Source organism: Miniopterus natalensis, chromosome 11, assembly GCF_054644295.1.
Source record: "Miniopterus natalensis isolate mMinNat1 chromosome 11, mMinNat1.hap1, whole genome shotgun sequence".
Taxonomy (NCBI): Eukaryota; Metazoa; Chordata; class Mammalia; order Chiroptera; family Miniopteridae; genus Miniopterus; species Miniopterus natalensis.
Genome location: NC_142091.1, coordinates 52,043,785 through 52,066,836, shown reverse-complemented (window position 1 = coordinate 52,066,836; position 23,052 = coordinate 52,043,785). Strand labels below are relative to the sequence as shown.

Below are 23,052 nucleotides of genomic sequence, written 5' to 3'. Positions count from 1 at the left end.
ATTTAATATTTATCTATGGAAAAAAGTATTCTCATTCTAAGAAAAACCACAAAAACCCAGAAAATTTGAAATCTGCTATTCTAGGAGACTTCTAAAGTCCCTTACAACTTTAACATTCTAGAGTACTCACCATTTCACCATTTCCACGAAGAGTAGACTTGCATGAAAACATAGACCAAGGATATTTCATAAGTTGTGTTGTGTTCATATTTGTGACATTAACACAACCCTTTTTACAGTGAAATATTCTCTCAACCAATTTTTTTTGTCGGCATGTAACTAAAGGGCTAATATGGCTGATCTGAAAGGCTGGATTATATATACCCCTCAATTAGTTACTGCCTACATCTAATCTCAACATCCAAGTCAACACTAGTGGAAAGTGCCTTCACCTGAGAGACAAATGACCTGAATTTCCATCTGGAATCTGCCAATGGCACATTATCTGGCCTTGAGCAAGTTAGGTGCCTCAGTTACCTCAGCCATAAATGATGGAATTAGTCTATTAAATTTCTGAACTTCTTGCCAGCTATCGAATTCTACAATTCATGTGAGTCCTTGATGCTTGATCAAAGCCAAAATATGTGCATACCAGGCAAAAAGAAATCAGACCTCCAATGAAAATGTGGGTTTACAGAGACTTATGAAGACTGGTCATAACTTCGATGCCCTGACATGTTAAATTCTTAATAGAAAAAGATGGCCAGCAAAGTTTCTCACAACTTTTTAGAGAAAACTTTTTTTTCATAGAATGGTGGGCCGTGGCATGACAGGTCCCTGATGATTACTGAGCTTTTTTCCTGAAGCTTCTTTGAAGAGCTTATCTGAGTATCGCTTCAGACACCCATCACTCTTATTTTTAGCTCTGAGTTCTCTGCACGAGTGTACTGACCCGTGCCTTGGAGTTCAAGTGGGCTCCCAGATATGGCTCATGATTCATGTGCAGGTACCTCGCATTGATTTCCAGAAAGGTCAGAGGAGTAGGAGCCTGGAAAAATGATTTTAGACTTAAAATCCTTCTTTGCCCTCGTTCCTGTTCCAACCACTCGATCAGAAATTTACACTCCTCAGATTGATCCCTTGGTGCCCTAGGCGACTGGCAGTAAAAACAGAACCCAAGCTATATTGTTCACCAAAGGCCCCACAGCTGGTGTGGGGGGAACAAACTCAGGGCTTTGGTCACAGGCTATTTTCAGCCTCTGATAGCAGTTGTGTTACTCATGTCTCCCCTCGGCCTCCCTCCTGCCTTCCCTCTGCAGGCCAAGGCTGGTGACAGCCTCCATATATTTAAAAAGGACGTTGGCCCCTCCTTACTCAGTTGAGCTGACAGAGACCCAACAGGCAGGTAAGTGGAGCAAGACGAGTGGTCGGGCTGGGGGGGGGCTGCTGGCTTGGCGGCTGGGGGGACGTGAAAGGGCCCACAGAGTGCGGATGTGTTTCACTCCCAAGTACGAGCACCCACTCTGGTTCTGTGTGAGGAGACTCAAGCTATGCTCGACTCTGGTGTGGACCTACCAGTTGTTTAGGAAATTCCTAAAAAGGCGATTAATATTTGGGGGCTTAAGGGAACCTCACAGACAGAGAAATGAGTAATGTATTATTTTTGGTCTAAAACTATTTTCATGGTGGAATAATGTTTCCTATTGTCTTAGTCAAAAGACCCAAATTCTAGTCCTAGAACCACATAATGAATGGATGTGTGACTTTTAAGAAGTTCCTTCCCTCAGGGTCTTGGTCTCCTCTGTAAGGATCAACATGGATGTGGTGACATTTTTCTAGACTGTAAAGTGCTGCGCAGTTCTAAAGCGGTGTAATGGATACAATACAGCAAAAGCCAGCTCTCCAGTGCTCAAAAAACAAGGAATTGTGCTCTTCCAAATGTGTAGGTGAATGGCTGAGATTTTAGTCTTCACCTCACCCTGCCTTGTATATGGGAAATACTCAGTGACGTTTGTTGCTTTAAAACAGATTTTATATCCCAAGGATGTTTAGCAACAGACTTGCTTTTAATAATTTTAAATTAACCAAAACTATCTGAAAGAGACATTACTATGTTGAAAATCCATTAAGAGCTCTATTTAGTAGGAGGATAATTGCCAGCCGGGAGTGAGGGGTGATCCCCCGTGTTTCCTCTCTGCTTCAGTCAAGGATTTTTTATTTCTTTTCTTCCTTCCTTCCTTTTTTTGTACATCCCAGTGAGTGACAGGGAGGAGTGTGACTGAAAATGAGGAGTGGTTTTGAGCGATGGTCTGAGTGGAGATGCCACTCAAAGAACAAAGCCACCGCCTCTAATTTCTGTTCCCATCCCTGAGCTGGCGCGATGACTCCCCCAAGGAGGAGGAGTCGGTGACCTAGTCAGGAGAAGCCCCGTCTCCCTGCAGTACAGTTCAGTGCACTTTAATGAGCTTGGGTTGACCATGTCCTGAGTTGGGACTGGGGGGATAGAGGCAGCACTCATGGGGGGAAGGGTGGGCCGGAACCGCAGGAAGGGCGCGGGAGGAGGGAGAGCCTGCGCTCTCAGTTAGCTCTGGGGACTGAATCTCCAGGTTGGGTATATCCGCCTCATCACAGCGTATGTAAAACTGCTTTATGACCCAGCAAATGTAAGGGATTCTTCTGGCTTGGCTTTGGTTCCAATTAGATCAACTCAGTCATGAAAATGAGCCCTGGCTGTTGGCAGGGAGTAGAGCTGACCCGTGGGGCTTGGTGGCCTCTCCAGCCCAGGCAGACAGGTGCTCTGCCACCCACATGCACAAGCCATTCATTAAAGGGAGGCAGGCCTGAACATCACTTCCCTGACTTTCCATTTTCTGAGCAGGAAAGTTAACGTAAGGCCACCTACCCTAAAGGGATTTGTTAGAATCTAATGAGACAAAGTATAGGAAAGTACTTTGCAAAGCTTTAAAAAGCTGCACAAATACATGGGGTCTTTGAGAAAAGCCACAGTGCCAACCCCGATGGGCTGCAGGAGGATTTCCTGCTAAGTTCAAATGTGATGATAAAAGTGCAGGGGTCAGAGTGAATGATTGTTTTCCAAGAGAAAGGACCCAAACTAGGAACATAATAAACAGGAACTAAAACTCCTGAGCAGGTAGATTTCCAATGCCAAGCGTGCTGCTCAGATGTCTGGGATTACTGTACCCAGGGTGGGGCTTCATGGCCAAAGAGAAATGTGAAAAAAGGCAGGAAGACAGTGATTGTTTTAAGGGCCATGGAGGATGGAAGACGTTTCTGAGCCTCATCAGGGGAAAGGGCTGGTCATGATTTGCTGGTTGTTTACTGGCCTACTTCGGGTGTGGAACAACATTAGCTTATTTAACTGGCACAGAGAATCCTGCAAGAAGTCATTCACTTCCTTAAACAAAAGAAGAGAAGTAATTACTCAGGGTCACATGGCTAGAAATTGGCAGAGCCAGTATAATGTGGTCCTTAAAAACAAATGACAGAGGTCAAAATAGAACAAAGTGAGCTTCTGAGAGTGAATGTTGGCCCTACTTCGGAGACGACTTCAGAAAAGATGTAATATGACCCAAGTGTCACAGCCTAAGTGCAGTGGGCAGGTATGTCTATCATGTCTAAGTTTTAAAGAGATGACGGCCAACACCTGGGTTTATTTCTGGGAGGGGAATAAGTGACTTGTGCTTCCCAGGCTTTGTGAAAGGGCCTCTCCACGGGAGACTTCACATGCCTGTTCAGGAGCTTCAGAGGAAGCTATTGACCTTGAGTGTCCTACACGCGGGAGCTGAAGGTCACTGTCTCCCTGGGCCACGGGGAGGGACTCTGCTTGGGTTTACTGCTTCCCTTCAAGTGCAGGTCACCAGAGAGGTCAGCTGGTGTTAGGTCACCAGAGCTGCCAAAGAGAGGAGGCGGCTGTCCCGGGGCACAGGCTTAGGACCTTGCCTGACATGCCGTCCCTGGGACCGGCACCCTGATCCCCTCAAGGGGGCTGTCTCCCTGCCTGGCTGGGTCTGTTCCTGGGTGCAGTGCGCTCTGAAGGCTGAGAAACAGAATTGGTTCACAGTCTGAACCAGAAGGGCCATTGAGCAGAAGTGAGGAGAAATTTGCATGTTTCAAGGAAATGGATTTAGGCCCTGGCTGGGTAGTTCAGTTGATTAGAGCATCCTCCCGACATAAAAACGTTTCGAGTTCAGTCCCCAGTCAGGGCACATACAAGAAACAACCAATGAATGGATAAATACGTGAAACAATAAATCAATGTTTCTCTCTCTCTCTCCCTTCCTCTCTCTTTCTAAAATCAATAAATAAAAATTTAAAAAGAAAATGGACTTAAAAACTAGAGATAAAATTATAATAATGAAAGCAACATAAATTATTAAACACCTGCTATGTATTAAGAATTTATAAATAGTAGCTTTGCTATTATTATTATCTTATTTAACCTGAAAACAACCTTCTAAGACAAGCCTTCTCACCATCTCTTTACATGAAAAAGGACCCTGGGCTCAGAGGTTTTGAGCCATTTGCCCAAGGTCCAACAGATAGTGTTTTTTGAACTCTGGCCATTTTTCCAAAGCCTTTCCACAGTGTGTTTCCACTATGCTATGTCATTTCCCTTACCTGGATTAAGAGGATAGAGAAAAGGCAGTGTTTGAGAGGGGATGCAATAGGGCAGCATTTCTGCAGGGTGAGGCTCCATTTGCCGTTCAGCTCCCTAAATCTGTCTCAGGGTCTGAAGGACCCTTGAAAGGGCTTCACGACATTACAGCACTTGGACATTCATCCCCAGTCTAGGTGAAATCAATAGTGAGAGAGACCTCTTCATCCCCAAAGGAGCCCTTCCCACATTTGAATAGCACTGACTCCTAAAAAGTGCTTTATTTTACTGAATAGAATTCAGTCTCCCTGTTATTCCTACCCATGAGTACTGTCCCATGGAGAGACGTGGGTTTATCAGATCCCAATTCCCATCATCTGGGACATTTGGTTAACAGAGGTGCTGAGCCTTGTCCCTTCCCCAGTATGTTGTGAGCAGGGACATGGGATACAGAACCAGCCTAACTGGGGTTTGAATAGCAGCTCTGCCACTTACTAGCTGTGCGACCTCAGACAGGTCACTTAAACTCTGAGTCTCAGTTTTATTTACCTGCAAAATGGAGATAACAAAATTAGCTCTGCAGTGCTGTTGTACTAAAGATAGTTTATACAAAGCAACTGATGTATTTATGGTTAACAATAAGTAGTAGTTAATGATAATATAAGAACACAGCTTTGGGGTCAGAGACACAAGTTGCAACTAGCCATGTGACCTTGACCAATGTAATTTCCCTCAGACTCCACTTCCCCATCTCTAAAGTAAATTTTATAATGTTACCTACCTTGAAAGGTTGCTGTGAAGATTAAGAGAGATATGACACAGGGTCTGGCCCAAGGGTTGATCTCCTGACACACATTAGTTTCAACAATAATATTATATTAGCAATAATGACAATTATCAGTTAAATTCCAGATAAAAGTTTCTATGACCCAAAATCTGTCTCAGCCAGTGTAGAAAATTTAACTCACTGTAGGATGATCAGGCATCTAACAGGATGACTAAATATACCAACACTGAGCTAAAAATGGCATGTTTGCTTGAGGTCTCTGCTCGATCAGGGCCTAAGGTTTCTTCCCAGGTACTTCAATGGACAAAGAAGAAACTGAATCACTCAGTGCCCATTGTATCCACCCCATCCACTTTTGCCCTGAGGTATCACCTTTCAGCCCCATAATTGGTCGTTTAAAAACAAACAAAAAACAAAAACAAAAGTGTTGGGTTAAGAAGAATATACTTAAGATACACAGCTGGTTTTTCTTTTAAAAATCCACAATGATGCATAACCACTTAGAGTTAGTGCAGAACTAATGAGCCCTTACATTTTGTAATGCTCTCCAGTTTACGCAGTGATCTGACACACTTGCAGTGCTACTGTCCTGCCAGCATAGTGAAACAGACGGGGCTATGGCGCCTGTTTTAGAGGGGATGCTGAGGCTCAGAGAGCTTGCAGGGTTTTCCCAGAGCATACAGCTTCGAAGAAGTAAGACAGAACAGGGACTCTGATCTCCTGCATTTCAGCCAGGGCTTTCCCAGCCCCTGCTACAGCACCTTCCCAGTATCATCTCTTCCACAGCGTTACTCATTAAGAAGCCTATACAAGTCATCTCTCACCGGACCTGGGGACCCGAAAGTCTGGTGCCCTCTTCTCCCTTGCTGACGTAGCAGGGCCCTGCGTTCTGTCCCGTCTTAGTTAATCTCAGACTGCGCTCCACTTCTATCCTGAGCAACTTCCTCTGTGACAACAGCCATCTCCCCAACTGGCCCAGGAGATGGATGAAGATTGGGACCCAGGGGACAAATGGGGCTGAGTGACAGGCAAGCCTATATTTGGTGTCCCACCTTCAATGACCCTCGCCTGTGCCAGGCAACACGGATAAACAAATGGCCCATCCCTTGGGATCTTGCCAGCGTAAACGCACATTACAGGCCTGGCTAGGGGAGTGTTGAGACACAGGAATTCCACAGCAATGCAGGAGGCTAAGAAGGTTATGTGTGCAAGCCAGAGCCTAAGTGTGCTTTCAAATCCTGGCAACTTACTGAGCAAACTGGTGCTATTTGAACACCCTGATATAATGGGTGCAACCATGCCTTGCCTTTGAATAGCTTCTCAGTAAAGTCCCGTTTACCCCTGGTTCTGATTTTCTATGATTCCGGTTACCGGCAGTCAACCTTGGTCCAAAAATATTAAATGGAAAATTCCAGAAGTAAACAATTCATAAGTTTTAAACTGCGCATGTTCTGAGTAGTGTGATAAAATCTCATGACGTGCCACCCAGGACGTGAATCTCATATTCACGCTGTATACACTCCCCGCCCCCATCAGTCACTTAGTAGCCGTGTTGGTTTTCAGATCAGCTGTTGAGGTATCCCAGTGCTTGTGTTCAAGTCACCTTTGTTTTACTTAATGACAGCCCCAAAGTGCAAGAGGAGCAATGCTGGCGATTCAGATATGCCAGGGAAGCCATAAAGTGCTTCCTTTAAGGGAAACTGTATAAATAGGGTTCACTACTCTACGTGGCTTCAGATATCCTCTGGGGGTCTAAGAACATGTCCCCAGCAGATGAGTGGGGGGCTACTGTGCTGCTTTAAATTCCATCATATTTCCATGACCTCCACAATGGACTTGTGAGGAAAGCTCAGGAGATAGTATTATCGCCATTTTCCACCCAAGTTCAAGGTCACAAGGTGGAGATTAGAACCCGTGTCTTCCAATTCAGAATGCTTTACAACACCCTCTGCCTTTTGGCCTTTAAGCATTGGAAGGAAAAAAGCAGAGATGTCTTCTGTGTTTGGCCTCCACAGCTACAATTCCATCTTTAGAAATGGAACTGAGCACCTGTTTAATAGAATGCTTATGGATTTCTATTTTGGGTTTCAAGTCCTGACATATGTATGTCAGATATTTATGATCACTTTTAAAACACCTGTGCTAGGATACGTTACTTTGTAAAGAAGTTATTATCTATAATCGTATTCTCACTTTGAAAAGCATCACATGTAAGCAATTGCTTAATAAACACATGCACACACATCCAAGAGGCATCTCTCTCCCTCATTAACTTACAGGACATGCCAATGAAATCTCCACTGGAGATCTGAAATGAGAAATTTGACCTAGGGTGGTTTTCATTGAAAATTTCCACATCATTAATTTCACAAGTGTCACTGTCACATTCCTGGATATATATTACATTTCTCCTCTATTTTATGTTAAATTGAAACTCTGGATCAAAATGAACATGAGGAAAATTATGTGACTCTATTCTCTTTCAGAGAATACATCATCTTTAATCAGAAAAAGAAGTTAGCTAAGAAAATACTCCCAAGTGTTTACTTATGCCTCGCCGTTTTGTAAATGAAGGGTTTGGTCAACCTTGAAAATCTATTCCAATCTTAAAAGTTCTAAAAATTTTAATGGAGCCCGGCCGGGTGTGGCTCAGCAGTTGAGCGTCAACCTAGGATCCAGGCGATCGGGGTTCGAGTCCCGGTCAGGGCTCATGCCCGGGTTGCGGGCTCAATCCCCTGTCGGGGGCGTGCAGGAGGCAGCCGATCAATGACTCTCTCATCATTGATATTTCTCTCTCTCTCTCTTCCTCTCCTTTCCTCTCTCTGAAATCAATAAAGATATATTTAAAAAATAAATAAAAATAAAAATTTTAATGGAGTAGAAAAATAAATAATTTGGGCTCTCTGATTAGTGGATATTAAAGCCTCTATGCCTTTCTGTGTGTTCTCTTCTCTGCCTGGAGTGTTCTTCCCCTTTTCTCTGGTGAACTCTGAATCATCCTTCAAAACCCCATTTGGGTGTGCTGTCTTCTGTGGTCCTCCAACTCACTGCTTTCTTCTCCAATCTAAACGTGGGCAGCCATTCCCTCCCTCGAGTTTTCATGGCACTTCTCACCAGACTCTCCTCTGGTGCACAGCGTTCTGGTCCCTGCCTGTCTTCCTTGGTAGAACTTGGGCTTCTCAATTCTAGGGGACACAGATCGCTCATGTTTTACATCTTCTTCCCCCTGATCCCTCACCGGTACCTGGTGCAGTGCTTGACACATGAGAGTTTGGTAGTAAATGCATGCTGAATGAATGAATGAATGAATGAATGAATGAATGAATGAATGAATGAATGAATACAGACTTGATCTCAAGCCTTTCAACTCAAAATCTATTACTCTTTCCACTATGCTAAACAATTTGAACTATAGAAATAGAAGCATTAAATGTTTCCTTTAAAAAAAAGTTATTTTCTAAAATTGTACTGAATTAAAAGAGCTGCTTCTATGAGAGGAAGGATAGGATGTTCCTGGCTACCCTCACACTGTTTTTGTAAATAGGAAAAGCTCCTTGCAGGGACATTCAGGTAGGGATGTTCCCTTTGGTCCAAGTATCGGGTTCAGTGGTCTGTTTGCTATTTACCTCCTGTTTCTTAGCAAAACCTCTCTTTGTTATGAGGCTGGGAGACACATTCCTGACCAGTGACCAGGAAGGCTTAGTGGCAATCGCCAACTATTACAAGAAGGTGAATAGTTTCCCAGAAGGGAAAGAAAAAGTCAGCAGCAGCCACTTGGAATGACCTGATAGTGTTTGGTGTCAATGACAAAATGACACACTAGGCTTCTTAGAAACCAAAGGGTCCCAGCGAAAATTCAGCCCCCCTGAGGTTGGCAGGATTTCAGAAATTTTCACTGAGTATTGATGACATGGTTTTGCTCTGGGGAAACTGAAAACTGGATTCATACTTACACACAGACACAGAAAGGAAAACAGTTTTTTGATGTTCCTCCTTGCCTAATATCTCTTAAACTTAGCTCTCTAGTGAGGAGGCAGCGACGGCCCAGGGCTGTGAGTATCAGCAGCCCCTTGCAGCAGAATGTGCTCAAAGGGTGCGGAAAGACACAGCAGCATCACCCGGCTCCTGGGATCACACCTGGCACCTCGAGCTCTGTCAAGCCCCTTCCTACGCATCATGTCACTTGATCCTCTAAACTGCCCTGTGAAGCAGCAAGGAAAAAATGACTCTCTTTATAGTATAGCTGGGAAGACAGATGTAAGAGAAGCTACGAGGCTCCTCTCGATGCGCACAGTGAATTGTGGGTAGCCTCGGAAGCAGAAGGGAGGTTTCCAGACCACTGATCTAGAGTAGTGCTTATTGCCTGGGATATTTCTTTAAAAAGGAATTAATGAATAGGAAGAATACATCTGAACAGGATATTTTATATAGTATATATTTTTATCAGCAAGATTAGCTAAGGCTTTGCCACCCAAAGGGTTATCCACTGCTAGCAGCATCAGCACTGCCTGAAGACTGTTAGAAATGCAGAATTTCCTGCCTCTCCCCAGATCTATCAAACCAGAACCTGCATGTTATTAGCAAGATCCCAAATGAATCGAGAAGTGCTAAGCTAGATAAGAAGATAATACCACTTGATATGTATAATACCATTTTAGTAGGGTATTGCCACTTCTGATGGAGTATTTTTTAAAACACTAGATGGAAAAAATAATAACAGTTAATATTTGTATATAATTTTATATACACAAATTTAGCTCATCTGTTCCTTCCAGGAACTCTGCCAGGCACAGGTGCTTTTGAAATTTAACAGGAGAGGAAACTGAGTCCCAAAGTAGTAAAGTGACTTCCTCAGAGCCTTATGCAATGACTTGCACACAGTAACTATTTGCTGAACGAACAAACGAATGAATGAACAAATGAATGGATGAACTACCAAACAAACTGGGGCAGAGTCCTAGTCTTCAGACCACTAAACTACCAATGATTGGTTCACTCCCAAGGCCGCCTAAATTTAGGGTGTTTGCTTTATATCCTGTTAGACTTGACCTTGGTCAGAAAGTCTTCAAGATGCCGAACTGGGGTGGAGGAGCAAAATGCGGAGCCTGCGAAAAGACAGTCTACCATGCGGAAGAAATCCAGTGCAACGGAAGGAGTTTCCACAAGACCTGCTTCCTCTGCAGTGAGTTGGGTGAACACCGCGAGGGCCCCTCAGTGTCCAGGGGGTGCTTCAAAGTTCACATTCAGCCACAGATACTTACATATCAGTGGTTCTCAGAGTATGGTCCCTGGACCAGCATCTTCAGCATCACCTGGGAATTTATGGGTCCCACCTTAGAAGGGGATTGTGCTTTCCTGAGCACCCTCTCTCCAACCACTTGCTCAGCTCTGAAGCCATTTCCCTGCAGCTCAAAGTCATAACAAGCTGGCCTGCTATTGCTCTCATTGGTGAAAACTTGAACCTGGTGGCGACATTTACCAAGTGTGACTTGGCAGAGAAAGACAACCATTAGTTATCTGGACAGGACGGATTTGGCTCTAGGTGTCTTTGCCACTGGCCAGCTGTCACTGGAGTCAGCTGCAAATGGCTTTTCCTAAGAAAGAACACGTGTCAGACAGGGAAACACGTGCCAATTCTGTTTAAGAGTCAAAAAAGGGAGAAGTTCAGGGCCTGGGCACCAGTCACTTGACAAAGGAAATTTTTACCATCACCTGCCAGACATAAATTCACAAATGTTCAAGATCGGGCAATTTTAAGACCCCATGGCTCACCTGGGAGTCTGGCTCTGCCTGACTCACATGACTTTGGACAAGTCATTTCTCACCTTTGAGCCTGGGTCTGGAGCATCAGTAGCAGAGCCAGGAATAGAATCTGTGTCTTCAGACTCCCTCTAGTTTCTTTGACATGAATGCATTGTGGAGTTTCTTAGTAGCCAGCCCTCTTTTGGGAGAATAGTCTGTGTTGGCAATTTACCTTCTTTGCTTCCCTCCAGCAGATCTGGCTTGAGGGTCAGCTTTACTGGACATTTGGCAGATCCCCAACCCCATAGTCCCTCACCCCACCTCCCTGCCTCAGCCCAGTGACCACAAGGCATCACACTGTTTCAAACAGAACTTCAAGGGTTGGGCTCCATCTGTTAGGGCAGGAGATACTCCATCCTTAAGCTGCCAGAAACAGTAATGTTTTATCTGCTGCAGGTGTTTCCACTATCCCTCACCTCCCACAGCAAACATAAATATAATCGAAGAAAGGGAAAATACCACTCTGAGTGACTGGGTTGGCAGATTTACTAATGCTTTGGGTTTTAATAATGGGTAATTCTTTTTAAGTCACTGGACACATCCATCAGGTTCATTATTATTATTACACTTATCCAGACATCATTGCTCAAGAGAGTTTATCCCATAACCCTCTGGCTTTTGTCCAAAAATAGTCTGTGTTCTTTATAAGTGGAGAAATATTGGAAAGAACACTAGAATTGGCTAAAAATGGCTAGTCTGGGTTCTGCCATATACTCTGAGACCTTGGGCAAGTCATTTCTCCATCAAGCCTCAATTTCCCCATCTATAAGATGGAGATGGTTATACCTACTGTACAAGTTGTTACAAGAAGAAAGCTGGAGTTCTTGATATGGAAATCCAGCCTTCTAGGCCTTTAATCTCCTTTGATCAACTTTGATACCTGAGTGGGAACAGATATGATAGTGAAGCTCTCCGTGGTAGGGGTGTCTTGTCTTTCCCAGTCAGCAGGAGGATGCCCCTGTTCAATGGAGCCATGGTAGAAGGAATATGAGCTTTTGGTGGTGCATTCCTTTCCACCCTTTGATGTTTTCCTTAGAACTCGCAGGTGGGATGGGGATCTGAGCAGTATCTGTTTCTAAAGTGGTAGAAAGAAAGATCCTAGAGAGAAGCAGCACTCTTCTTTATATTATCATTGCAAAACTTGCCTGTCCACAGGCAACCCTATAATTGCCAGAAATGGAGTTCAGAGAGGCAAAATCTACCTAAGCCCATCCCACCAATGTTTGCCTAACTTCTAGACAAATCTTAATCCTCCCTACCAGCGCTGTCCAAAAGAAATGTAATGCAAGTCACATATGCAAATTCAAATTTTCTAGTAACTATATTTTTAAAAGGTACAAAGAAACATGTGAAACTAATCTTAGAACACTTTAGTTAAAATTAAATTTATAATTTAAAAAATTATAACTTCAATATGCAATCAATCAATACACAAATTATTAACAAAATATTTTATATTCTTATTTTGTTTGTCTTGAGTGTTTGAAATCCAGTGAGTGTTTTGCATTTGCAGCATTTCATGTGGAGGCGAGTGTCTACAGTATTGGACAGCACAGCTCTACTGTGCCTGTGTATAAGAGCTGGTCAGAAGCCAGGAGTGGCTATCGAATTGGCCAGGGCATGATAGGGCATGAGCAGTCCTGGAGTGATGGGAATGAGCACTGGCGTAGGAGTCAAAGGCTCTGAGGCCAGTCATGGTTCTGCAGCTTACTGTTGCATAATCGTGGACAATAACTGGTCTTCATTCACACATGCACGTGTGCATTCACCCACTTATACATCCATCCATCCATCCATTTGCTCGCTCAACAAATGTTTACAGAAGACTAATTCTGAGCCAGACTCCATGCTATGTTCTGGGGATATTAAGAAAAAAGTCATGCCCTTAAGGAACTCAGAATCCAGAACATCTATAAATATTTGAGAAATTGTTCTGAAGACTGGTAACTGAGAGCAACAAGAAGGGCAGAGGCAGGTGTATACCTTATGTGCCCAAATATAAAGCCTTTCCCCCCAAAATGGTTCCTCATAAAAAGGGGTTCCCTTGTTTTCAAAGCCTTATAATGTCTCTCATGCTATAAGACAGTCTCTTAATTACTTTATTATTTTTTTTTAATTTCAACAGAATTTTTAATACCCATAACATTGACATAATTGTCTCATGAATTTCCATACGTGTGTTCCCCAGCCACAGGGCCCCCAACTTCTGGCCAGTCCTTCCTCACCTACATCCTCACCTGCCACTCCCACTCTCATATTCAGTCACTTTATTTTTTAAAATAAAATACCACTGAACCTCACTCAGTGCTGAATTGCTTATAGAGGTCACTTGATAGACCTGGTTAAAAAAAGGGGGGGGGGGCCGGGCTGGGCGTGGCTCAGCGGTTGAGCATCGACCTAGGATCCAGGCGATCGGGATTCGATTCCCGGTCAGGGCACATGCCCAGGTTGCAAGCTCAGTCCCCAGTTGGGGGCACACAGGAGGCAGCCGATCAATGACTCTCTCATCATCAATGTTTCTCTCTCTCTCCCCCTCTCCCTTGCTCTCTCTGAAATCACTAAAAAAGATATATTAAAATAAATTTTTAAAAAAGGAGGCAAGTACATTGAATGCACATGTATTCTTATTCCTGGGGCTATGACCTCACTCTAACAAGCACTGAGCATCGCCATGAATAACCTTGAAGGATCATTGTTACAAAGCAATTCAGCATGTTATTAAGTTGTAGAAATCCTCCATATTTTTTAAAAGCTGCCCTAATGTTATGTTAATGGGAACTTCTGGTTGAGATACAACCAGCAGGGACGGCTGTCTCAGGGACTCTGTGATGCTGAAGATGCGGAGAAAGAGTCTGGATACAATTGTTTCCCAAATTTGTGTGAGATTAGAAAAAAAATAACATCTCCAAATCAATATGTGATTGATTTATATTATTAAATTAAATACTGTAAGTAGGGATTTAACACTTTCATTTATATCCTTAAAAGTTCTTCTTTCAAATTGGTATAATAAATCTTTCCATAAATCTCTTTGGAAAAATGGGGGCTTGCCATGGGGGACACTTTACATTAGGTAACATACGGTGACCAGGGTGCCTGAGCCAAGAAAAGTCTAAGGGTCTCTGGAGAAGGTCTACCCCCCTCATCACCTCCTGGCTTCCAGAACTGGATCAAAAGTAGCTTCAGTGGGACCTAGCTGGTTTGGTTCAGTGGTTAGAGCATCAGCCTATGGAATAAAGGGTCCTGGGTTAGATTTTGGCCAAGGGCACGTACCTCTGGTCAGGGTGGGTGCAGGAGGCAACCAGTTGATATGTCTCTCACATCGATGTTCCTCTCTCTCTCTCTGTCTCTCTCTCTCCCTCCCTCCAACTCTCTCTGAGAAGCAATGGAAAAAAATGTCCTCGGGTGAGGATTAAAAAAATAAATAAAAAAATAAAGTAGCTTCAGTGGTAACTGTGTCCTTGAATATCGTGGTGTCCTTCAAAGGCCATGATTAAGTAGAGAAACTGCTCAATCCTGATTCTGATACAATTTTAAAAAATAATTTCATCTCCTGCCTCAGCCCCTTACCCTCTACTCACACATACACACACATACTTCTCTGATGTCATTGAGGAGTCACTCCGGAATTCAGGTTCTTCCGATTCAGGGACAATATTCTTAGCTAGTTTTGCAAGACCGCACACCTGGTTCTAACTCCACCTCTTTCTAGCTGGGTACCACCGAACACACCACCTCCCTCTCTGTTCCCCAATTTCCTCATCTGTGAAATGAGGAGTGCCCTGAAATCTACAACCCAGGACAGATGTCCTGGTCAGGAATCAAAGTTGTGTTCTTGGCCAAGGGCCCCTCTGCTTGGTCTCTTGGCCCCGACCATGACATTGGAGGTGCAGGGAAGTGGGGAGGAATCTAATCCCAACCTCCTGACCTTCCTTTCTTTGGCAGTGGCCTGCAGGAAGGCTCTGGACAGCACCACGGTCGCAGCTCATGAGTCGGAGATCTACTGTAAGGTCTGCTATGGGCGCAAGTACGGCCCCAAGGGGATCGGGTTTGGACAAGGCGCCGGCTGCCTCAGCACAGACACGGGCGAACACCTGGGCCTCCAATTCCAACAGTGAGTTACTGTCCCGCATCTCCCAGCCCCATACAGCCCCAGTTACCAGGACAGTTCATTCTGTTCCCATAGCATAGTTTTCTGGAAGTGGGAGAATGAACTCTACTGTCGACTTGCCAACAACAGGAATCCTCAGTCTGACCAAGTTTTAACAATGTGCCATCTCCCCAAAGGCTCTCTTTAAATTATCTGCCTTTTAAAGGGCAATTACTTTTACACCATGGTGCTTGGTTTGCATGTCAAGAGAAAACCCAGAAAGTACAGATGTCCCATTGTGTGACCTTTGCAAAATGCATGAAGTCTCTCTTTTCCTCCCTTTGAACTTTTCTGTGTAAATCACATGAATATGGCAGGGAAGCCATGGCCATTTGCTGTGTGCTTGTCACTAAAAGATTTTTTTTCCGTTGAGTTGTAAGATGACTCATGTCCACAGAAGGAATGGTTCTGTGGGGCTGGGCTGAGTGCCTCAGGAGTAAACAATCCATTATAACTGTCCTGTGTCTCTCCCCCGCTGCCTGTTGCCAACACAGTGCTGAGGTCTCCCCCAACATTATCCCAGGAGGAGCTGGGACATCACGCTCTGCCTCCTCTGCCTCCCAGTCTGTTCTGCCCATCTTGATGATCACACTGACTTCCAGCCCAGAACTGAGTAGAGACTGACAGCTACTCACCTGCAGCTGCTGTCTGGCCAGCTGGTGGCCAGGCTCCGCTCTGGGATGGGACTGGGCAGAGAGGCCCAGCCCAACTGAGGCAGTGTCCCCAGGGGGGAGCCTGCCCCACAGGGCAGTTAGGTCATCTGAAGAGTCACCTGGTCCCTTCCAAAGAGCCCATGGTAGAGCCTGGAAAAGTGCAAGGATGTGTATTAGTCATTTTAATTTTTCTCCTTACTCGGTCCCAAATGGATAGTATGTTTAAAGAAGGTGATACCAACTGCATTCTCTGCCATGCATTACTGACTCACTCCTCTATATTAGGGCTTTTTTATGCAGCACAAAGAGGGACGAAAGTCTGGAGACCTCTGTTTCATCCCAGTTCCACTGCTTATGAGCTGTTTGACCTTGGGCAGTTGCCCCTCCAACCCTCACTTTCCTCCATCTAATCCTGACTACTTTAGAGGTTATGGTGAGACTCAAGAGATAAACAGACAAGAAAACACCACAAGATATGGAAACACAGAGGTTGCTATTGTGCCTCTATCTTGGACATTGCTCACATGGGGACAAGGAATGCCTCAGCTTATCGGACTATGGCTTGTTTAATATCAACTGTTAAGACCCCTTCTTTGCCCTATGTTTTTACAACTCATTTCAGAAAACAGACCAGTGGGCTTCAAGATGGTACAGAAAAACCTAAATAGTTTAACAATAACAACAACACAATGACGACAATGACAATAATGCAGGCTAACACACATGGGACACTTCCTAAGCGCTTTACCATAGAAAGGAAAGGTTTAAATGAATCATAGCTAGCATTTTTCAGCCTTCACTACATGCCAGGCAGTCACTGTTCTAAAGGCTTTGCTCATGCCACCTCATTTAACCCTCTCAACAACTCTGTGAGGAAGGCACCATAATTATCCCCAATTTCCAGATGAGGAGTCTGAGGCACAGAGAAGTTAAGTAACTTGCGCAAGGTCACATAGCAAGTACTGTCTGTCAAGGGAGGCCTATGGGTTTCATTCATTTGTCTATTTCCATCAGATCCCCAAAGCAAGCACGTTCAGCCACCAGCAGCAACCCTTCCAAATTCACTGCGAAGTTCGGAGAGTCAGAGAAATGCCCTCGATGTGGAAAGTCGGTCTATGCTGCTGAGAAGGTGATGGGAGGTGGCAAGGTAAGACCTTCTAAATGAGCCACATGGATCAGCTGGGAGGAATGAGAGAAAGTAGGAACTGTGGGTGGGAGCCAGACCCTTCCTTCTCCTTAGCTTCTAGAGAGACCATTTTAGGAGCCATCCATCCTCACACACTTTCCCAGGCTGTGACTATCACCTTCAGTGCCCTTGGAAACTGGAACTGGTGAATTTGATGCAACAAGCATTAGCCTACTAGCTATAAGGCTCCCAGAAGCCCTGGAGATAAAGATGCACAAGCCTCTCTGCCCTTCAGTGTCCACAGTCCTTCCAGAAAGGTGTCAGCCCTGGGAGCCTTCCAGAAACGTGTCACCACTACATAACTCAGTCCACTGCTGGCCCCACCACTGATGGGCAGAGCAAACTCCTTACAGCAGCAAGAAGCGCCCTCACTCAAATGCCCTGGCAATCGGGAAAGTCATCAAATGTCTGAGACAGTAACGCACACTTGCTCTGCGAGCTCCTGTTTCAGGCCGGACACAAAAGGATTTGGGCCTGACGGAAGAAAAACATCCTGCTTACACTAAATGAGGGGCGGGAGGCCACGGAGAGTGGTGACTGACTTCAAATATCAGGGCAGTGTCTTCCACCCATTTGAAGGCATATGAGGACTCCTGGGCAGTGCCTGGTAGACACCCAGATGTGCAGAAGGCAGGCGATCTTCTAGATGACCCAAGCTGTGCACTCTTCCTAACAGAAATATAGTTAAAATGAGGTTGAGTTACCTGGATAATTGCCTTACTCACTTTTCTTCTTTAGCTTTATATTCCATGTAAATGTTACCCACTGTCCCAAGTCCAAATTCCCCTCTCCAGTTTATTGCTTGGTCTTCTAGTCTGTTCTGAAGGGATACATATGGAAATCACATTGATAAGTTTATTTTAGGGGTTCTGAGAATTGCTGGCCAAGTCCATAGCATCTCATTTTCTTCAAACCCCTGGAAAAAATATTCTGGGGCCTGATTAGGTATAGCAATGGTTAAGACAGGGGTACTCCTTCCTATGCGGTGGGTCAGGGGCATGAACCTGGAAGTGGAAAGCAGCCCACTACATTAAATATGTAACCCACCTGCTCTCCTGTGCCCCTCAGCCTTGGCACAAGACCTGCTTTCGCTGCGCCATCTGTGGGAAGAGTCTAGAGTCCACGAACGTCACTGACAAAGATGGGGAGCTCTACTGTAAAGGTGAGTGGTTCCGGAGACTCTCAAGATGTTTTCCTGAGGAGGGTCCTTAGGAGCTGTGTCCATGCCGAGGCTCATGTCAGGGGGAGGCACAGCTGCTCTGCCTGAGCAGGGCTTGGGATCTCAGGCTGGGGATCCTAAGCAGAAGAAATCTTCTGCCTGAGCCAGCTCCGGTCCTCTCCATCGGAGCATGTGGGCGATGATGCTTGGAAATGCTCGGAGGCGCAGGGCAGCTGGGTACCCGGGGGAAGGAGGGGGAGGAGGAAGCAATGTTTTGCTTCTGCTTCTGGAAGAGACCACAGGCCTAGACAGACAGCATCACATTCTCTTCTGAAAGCCCAAAAGCCCTCTGTCCCCTTGAGTGGCAGACAGGCGTGACTAGGGGGATGAGCTCTTTGGCCCCTCTTTAGTTCAAGACATGTCTATCTATCCTCCCTCCTCTCTCCCTCCCTCCCTCCCTCCTTCCTTCCCTCCATTGCTCTTTCTCCTTCCTTCCTGACGTCACAGCTGCTGATGTTGCACATCACTTTACTAACAGACAGAACCGACAGCCGGGTTTTCCTTGTGGTCCTCACAGCTCTGCCCCTAGCTGCCTCTACGATCCCTTGGTCTCGTGGAGAGGTAGTAGAGGCTTCACTCTATCCTGATGCTGCCAAAGGGAAGGGATGCATTAGGGCCAAGGCAACGCATCCTCCACCTCAGAGCCTCTCCTAGGCCCACCCACCCTTTCATTTAATGATGGTGTCTCAAGATCTCTAAGTGTGTGTGTTGGAGTTGTGTGAGGGGAACACCGAGACGGGGGCCAGAGGGAGGACATTACTAATCAAAACTGTAGGTTGCCAGTGCTTTTCCCATGATGAGACACAATGATTGCCTTCTCCTGGCAGCAGAGGACACAAAAGTGTCCTCAGCATTCATAGGACATAAAACCAGAAAATGTTGCTTTAAGCAGCAGGGAGATCAACAGGGAGACAACTAACTGCATTAGCAAGTGTAAAAAAGCTCTAGTAGCAGACTGCACACAATGTGGTAACATACAAAGAGGCCAGTGATCAGCATGGGGTGTTAGAAAAGGCTTCTTAGCGGACAAGCATCCTCTGGGTCTTAAAGGATGAATGTGGGTTTGGGAGGGGGCATTCCAGGAACAGGAAGCAGTGAGTACAAAGGCCCCAAAGTTGGGGCATCGATCTACGTGCCTGGAGAGGCAGGAGGCAACGGGGGACAGGGCTGGGCAGGCAGACTGTGTCGACTCAAATGAGAAAATGTCTATGAATACAGTGAAGTGCAAAGAAGTATAAGCAATTTTTATTAGATCTAATATAAAGTGTTCAATTAACTTACAAATTATCTTATAAATACATATACCAAAAGGATGCTTCTCACAGGTGAAAGGACTGTATCCAGACAAGTAACTGAAACAATGGTGCTAACCAACCCATTCTCTCCCCCATTTTCGTTCACAGTTTGCTATGCCAAAAATTTTGGCCCAACAGGTATTGGGTTTGGAGGCCTCACACAACAAGTGGAAAAGAAAGAGTGAAAAGTGTACCAGTTCTCGGGTCTTTCATCAGCCTAAAACATTTCCCAAGTGATCCTGTCCAGATGGATGCCCTTCCCCAAACATCCTTTGGTTGGTAGCTGGACAATATTTCTCTTCAGAAGTAACCATAGTCTTTACGCAAAGTTAGAAGAGACCTTTGGAAGAAAATTATTATGAGTTTAATCTGTAACAAGTATTTTATTATTTACGCTACCTCGGATGGGAGAGGCAATAAATGCTTTATCAGTACCTTCAATGTCTCAGGGTCTTTTCTTTCAAATAGAGGGAAGTTTTAAAAATAGAGAGATAGCTCACAAAACTAGCTGCAAAGAATAGAATAAATTTTGGTGCCAACTGGGGAAGGAGTGAGGAGGAGGAAGCACAGGCCAAAGAAAAGTAGTCTTCCAGAGTCTGTCAGCTGCACTCCCCTGTAGTCACAGCTAACGGAGAAGAAAACGGGGGTCCCGGAGGAAACAGGCAACTCGACAGCAGATTTGAAAAGGAAAATCAAAACTAATAAAACTGCTGAAGAGGAGATCCTTTTGTCCCATCACAGGCTTTGCAATGTTACACATTTTGTGAAAACTCAGAAAAGGAATGAAATGCAGCGTTGGCATCTGTGTCATAAATGATATGAGGATGATTTTCTTTTATTCTGGCACAATTCCTGAGGGTTTAGCAATTTTCTTAAAACTTCCCTTACATCAAATTGCCAGCCTCATGAATGAAATGCAGCCAATTAAAAATGTCTCTCTGCCTCCTCAGCAAGTTCCCTGTAGCTCAAGTGTGTCTTTTCTCCAGCATCCCCTTTTAATGACCAAAGCTTTTCTCCCACCACCATGCAATTCTGAATTATTTAGAGTAAATGAAAACAAATAAATATTTATTGATAAAAGTCATGAAGAATGCAACTAAACCATGGGTTTTCTGTGCTCAAGTCCTAAGAATGCTTTCTTTAAAATGAGCAGTTATTCAGGCTGCTTACATGTTGTCATGGGCAAGGCCCCTGACAGGCTTTTTTACTTACTTACCTATTTATTTTTTGATACTTAAAATGCAATTACACCTGGTTATTTTCTGCATTTGATTGGCATTAATAGAATGGGTCAGAAAGAAAAAACAGTTAGCAGAGGTTGTGTCCCATTTCACTTTCAAAGAGAAACTACAGCCCTGGCTGGTGTGGCTCAGTTGGTTGGAATGTCATCCCGTAAATCAAAAGGTTGTGGGGTCAATTCCCGATCAGGGAACATACCTAGGTTGCAGGTTCAATCCATGGTAGGGGTATGTAATATCAACATTTCTCTCTCACAATGTTTCTCTCTCACACTGATGTATGCTTTACTTGTCCAGACACTCACTGAAGTAATTCAGCCACTGAGTTCCACCAACACAGCCTGAAAATGTACATTTCACATTTTCTGCAGGAGGAAGCACATAGGATCATGTATTTTTAATTTAACTTTTTTGCCAGAGCTTTAGAAGAGATTCCATCATTGTCAACAGAATAACACCAGTGATCCATCAACTGAACTAACCAAACCAAGCCCCTTTAACCTGCACTGACTTTGAAAGCAACACATTCCCCTGGCCCTTCGGAAGGAAGTCCCCCACATGAGACTTCCAGGCTGAAGCCAAAAACTTCAGTCACCCTCAGCTTTGCCCTCTCCCTCATCCTTCCTTGCCTCACTCTCCAAGCCTCCTGGATTCTTACTCCAAAATGTCCCTAGAACACACCCCTCCATTTCTGTTCTTCGGTATGTGTTTTAGTATGCTAGGCTTCCATAAAAAACACCATGGATTGGGTGACTTATACAACAGAAATGATGTTTTCACAGTTCTAGTGGCTTGAAGTCTGAGATCAAGGTGTTGGCAGAGTTGACTTCTTCTGAGGCCTCGCTCCTTAGCTTGTAGAGGACCACCTTCTCCCTGCATCTTCCCGTAGCCTTCTGTGTGTGTGTGTGTGTGCACACCTGAATGATCTCATTTTAATGTAATTACCTCTTAAAGACCCTATCTCCAATAGTCTCATTCTGAGGTCCTAGAAGTTAGGACTTCAACATATAAAATTGGGGGAAGAGTTACAGTTTGGTCCATAACAGCATGTCATATAAGGACTTTCATGCATTGGCCTCACACTTACCCCTTCAACTTAGCCTTAGACAATCTCTCCCATATAAGCTCCACCTCCACTCAGAGACCTGAAGCTTTCCAAATCTGCCAAGTACCCTCACACCATCATATTTTGCCAACGCTGTTCTTTTTGCCTGAAATGTCTGGAAGATAGAACCCCCTCCATCTCTACTGTCTCACACAATTCCTGGTGAACTCAAGTCACAGGTCAAATGCCATCTCCTCTGCAAAATCTTTGCTAAACCACCTGAGAATCAATCCACCTCCATGTTTCCACAGCTAGTATATAATAACATGGCGCTTGTCTCACTGCACTGAAATTTTGAATCCCCACCTGCCTCCTCGTTGGAATGTGGCATGCTTGCCTTCACAGCGCTGGACAAATAGCAGGCACTTAACAGACATTTGCTGAGTGAAGCGGCAGAGAGTGCAGGCGGGACTAAACGCAAATTCTTGAATTCCATGACACTACTCTCTCGACTATCCTCTTACCCGACCTCCTCCCAGGCCTCTCCTGCTCCTCCAGTTCTCCAAATCCACACTCTGCAAGGTCGAGTCCCTGCCCTTCTCTCTCTTACTTTGTGTGCACTGTCACCTTCGGTCTCTTTTTGGAATTCGTGTTCTCATTTCAGGAGAGCAACTCCCTTTTCCATTCTCTTCTCACTTTCCTGCCTCTCCTGTGTGATAACCTCATCCATCTATGCACATGACTCTGGCCTCTTTCCAGCTGCCTTCTAGACTTTTCCACTGAATAACCTGCAAATATCTCAAATAATAGGCCTCCACCACCAAACTCATCGTCTGGTCTCTCCCCCTTTCCCTTACCTCTCAGAATAGCGCCGCCATCCTCACTCACTGCGTTCAACACCTCAAAGCCACCTCTGATTCCTCCTTGTCGTCCCCTCCCTTCGCTCAGTGACCGGGGCCTGCCGGGCCGCTCTGTGCCTTCATTACTTCTTGCCTAGACCATTATTAATAACTTCTCTTAATATTCTCTATCTGTCAGGGTCGTCAGAAAAACAGAAACCACACTAGTTTTTTTTAACAGAAAGAACAGAGGAAATTGGCTGAACAGTTGCTAATGTTTTTG

General features: G+C 44.8%; 1 protein-coding gene across 1 annotated transcript; it reads left to right on the top strand.

The window, feature by feature from the left end:
* The first annotated feature begins 1,256 nt into the window (after positions 1-1,256).
* CSRP3 (cysteine and glycine rich protein 3) lies at positions 1,257-20,063 on the top strand. Its single transcript, XM_016201655.2, has 6 exons — positions 1,257-1,345; positions 10,385-10,524; positions 15,090-15,258; positions 16,962-17,094; positions 18,202-18,295; positions 19,756-20,063. The coding sequence occupies exons 2-6, from the start codon at positions 10,413-10,415 to the stop codon at positions 19,830-19,832; spliced, it is 585 nt and encodes a 194-aa protein (XP_016057141.1). The 5' UTR covers positions 1,257-1,345; positions 10,385-10,412; the 3' UTR covers positions 19,833-20,063.
* Positions 20,064-23,052: the final 2,989 nt, after the last annotated feature.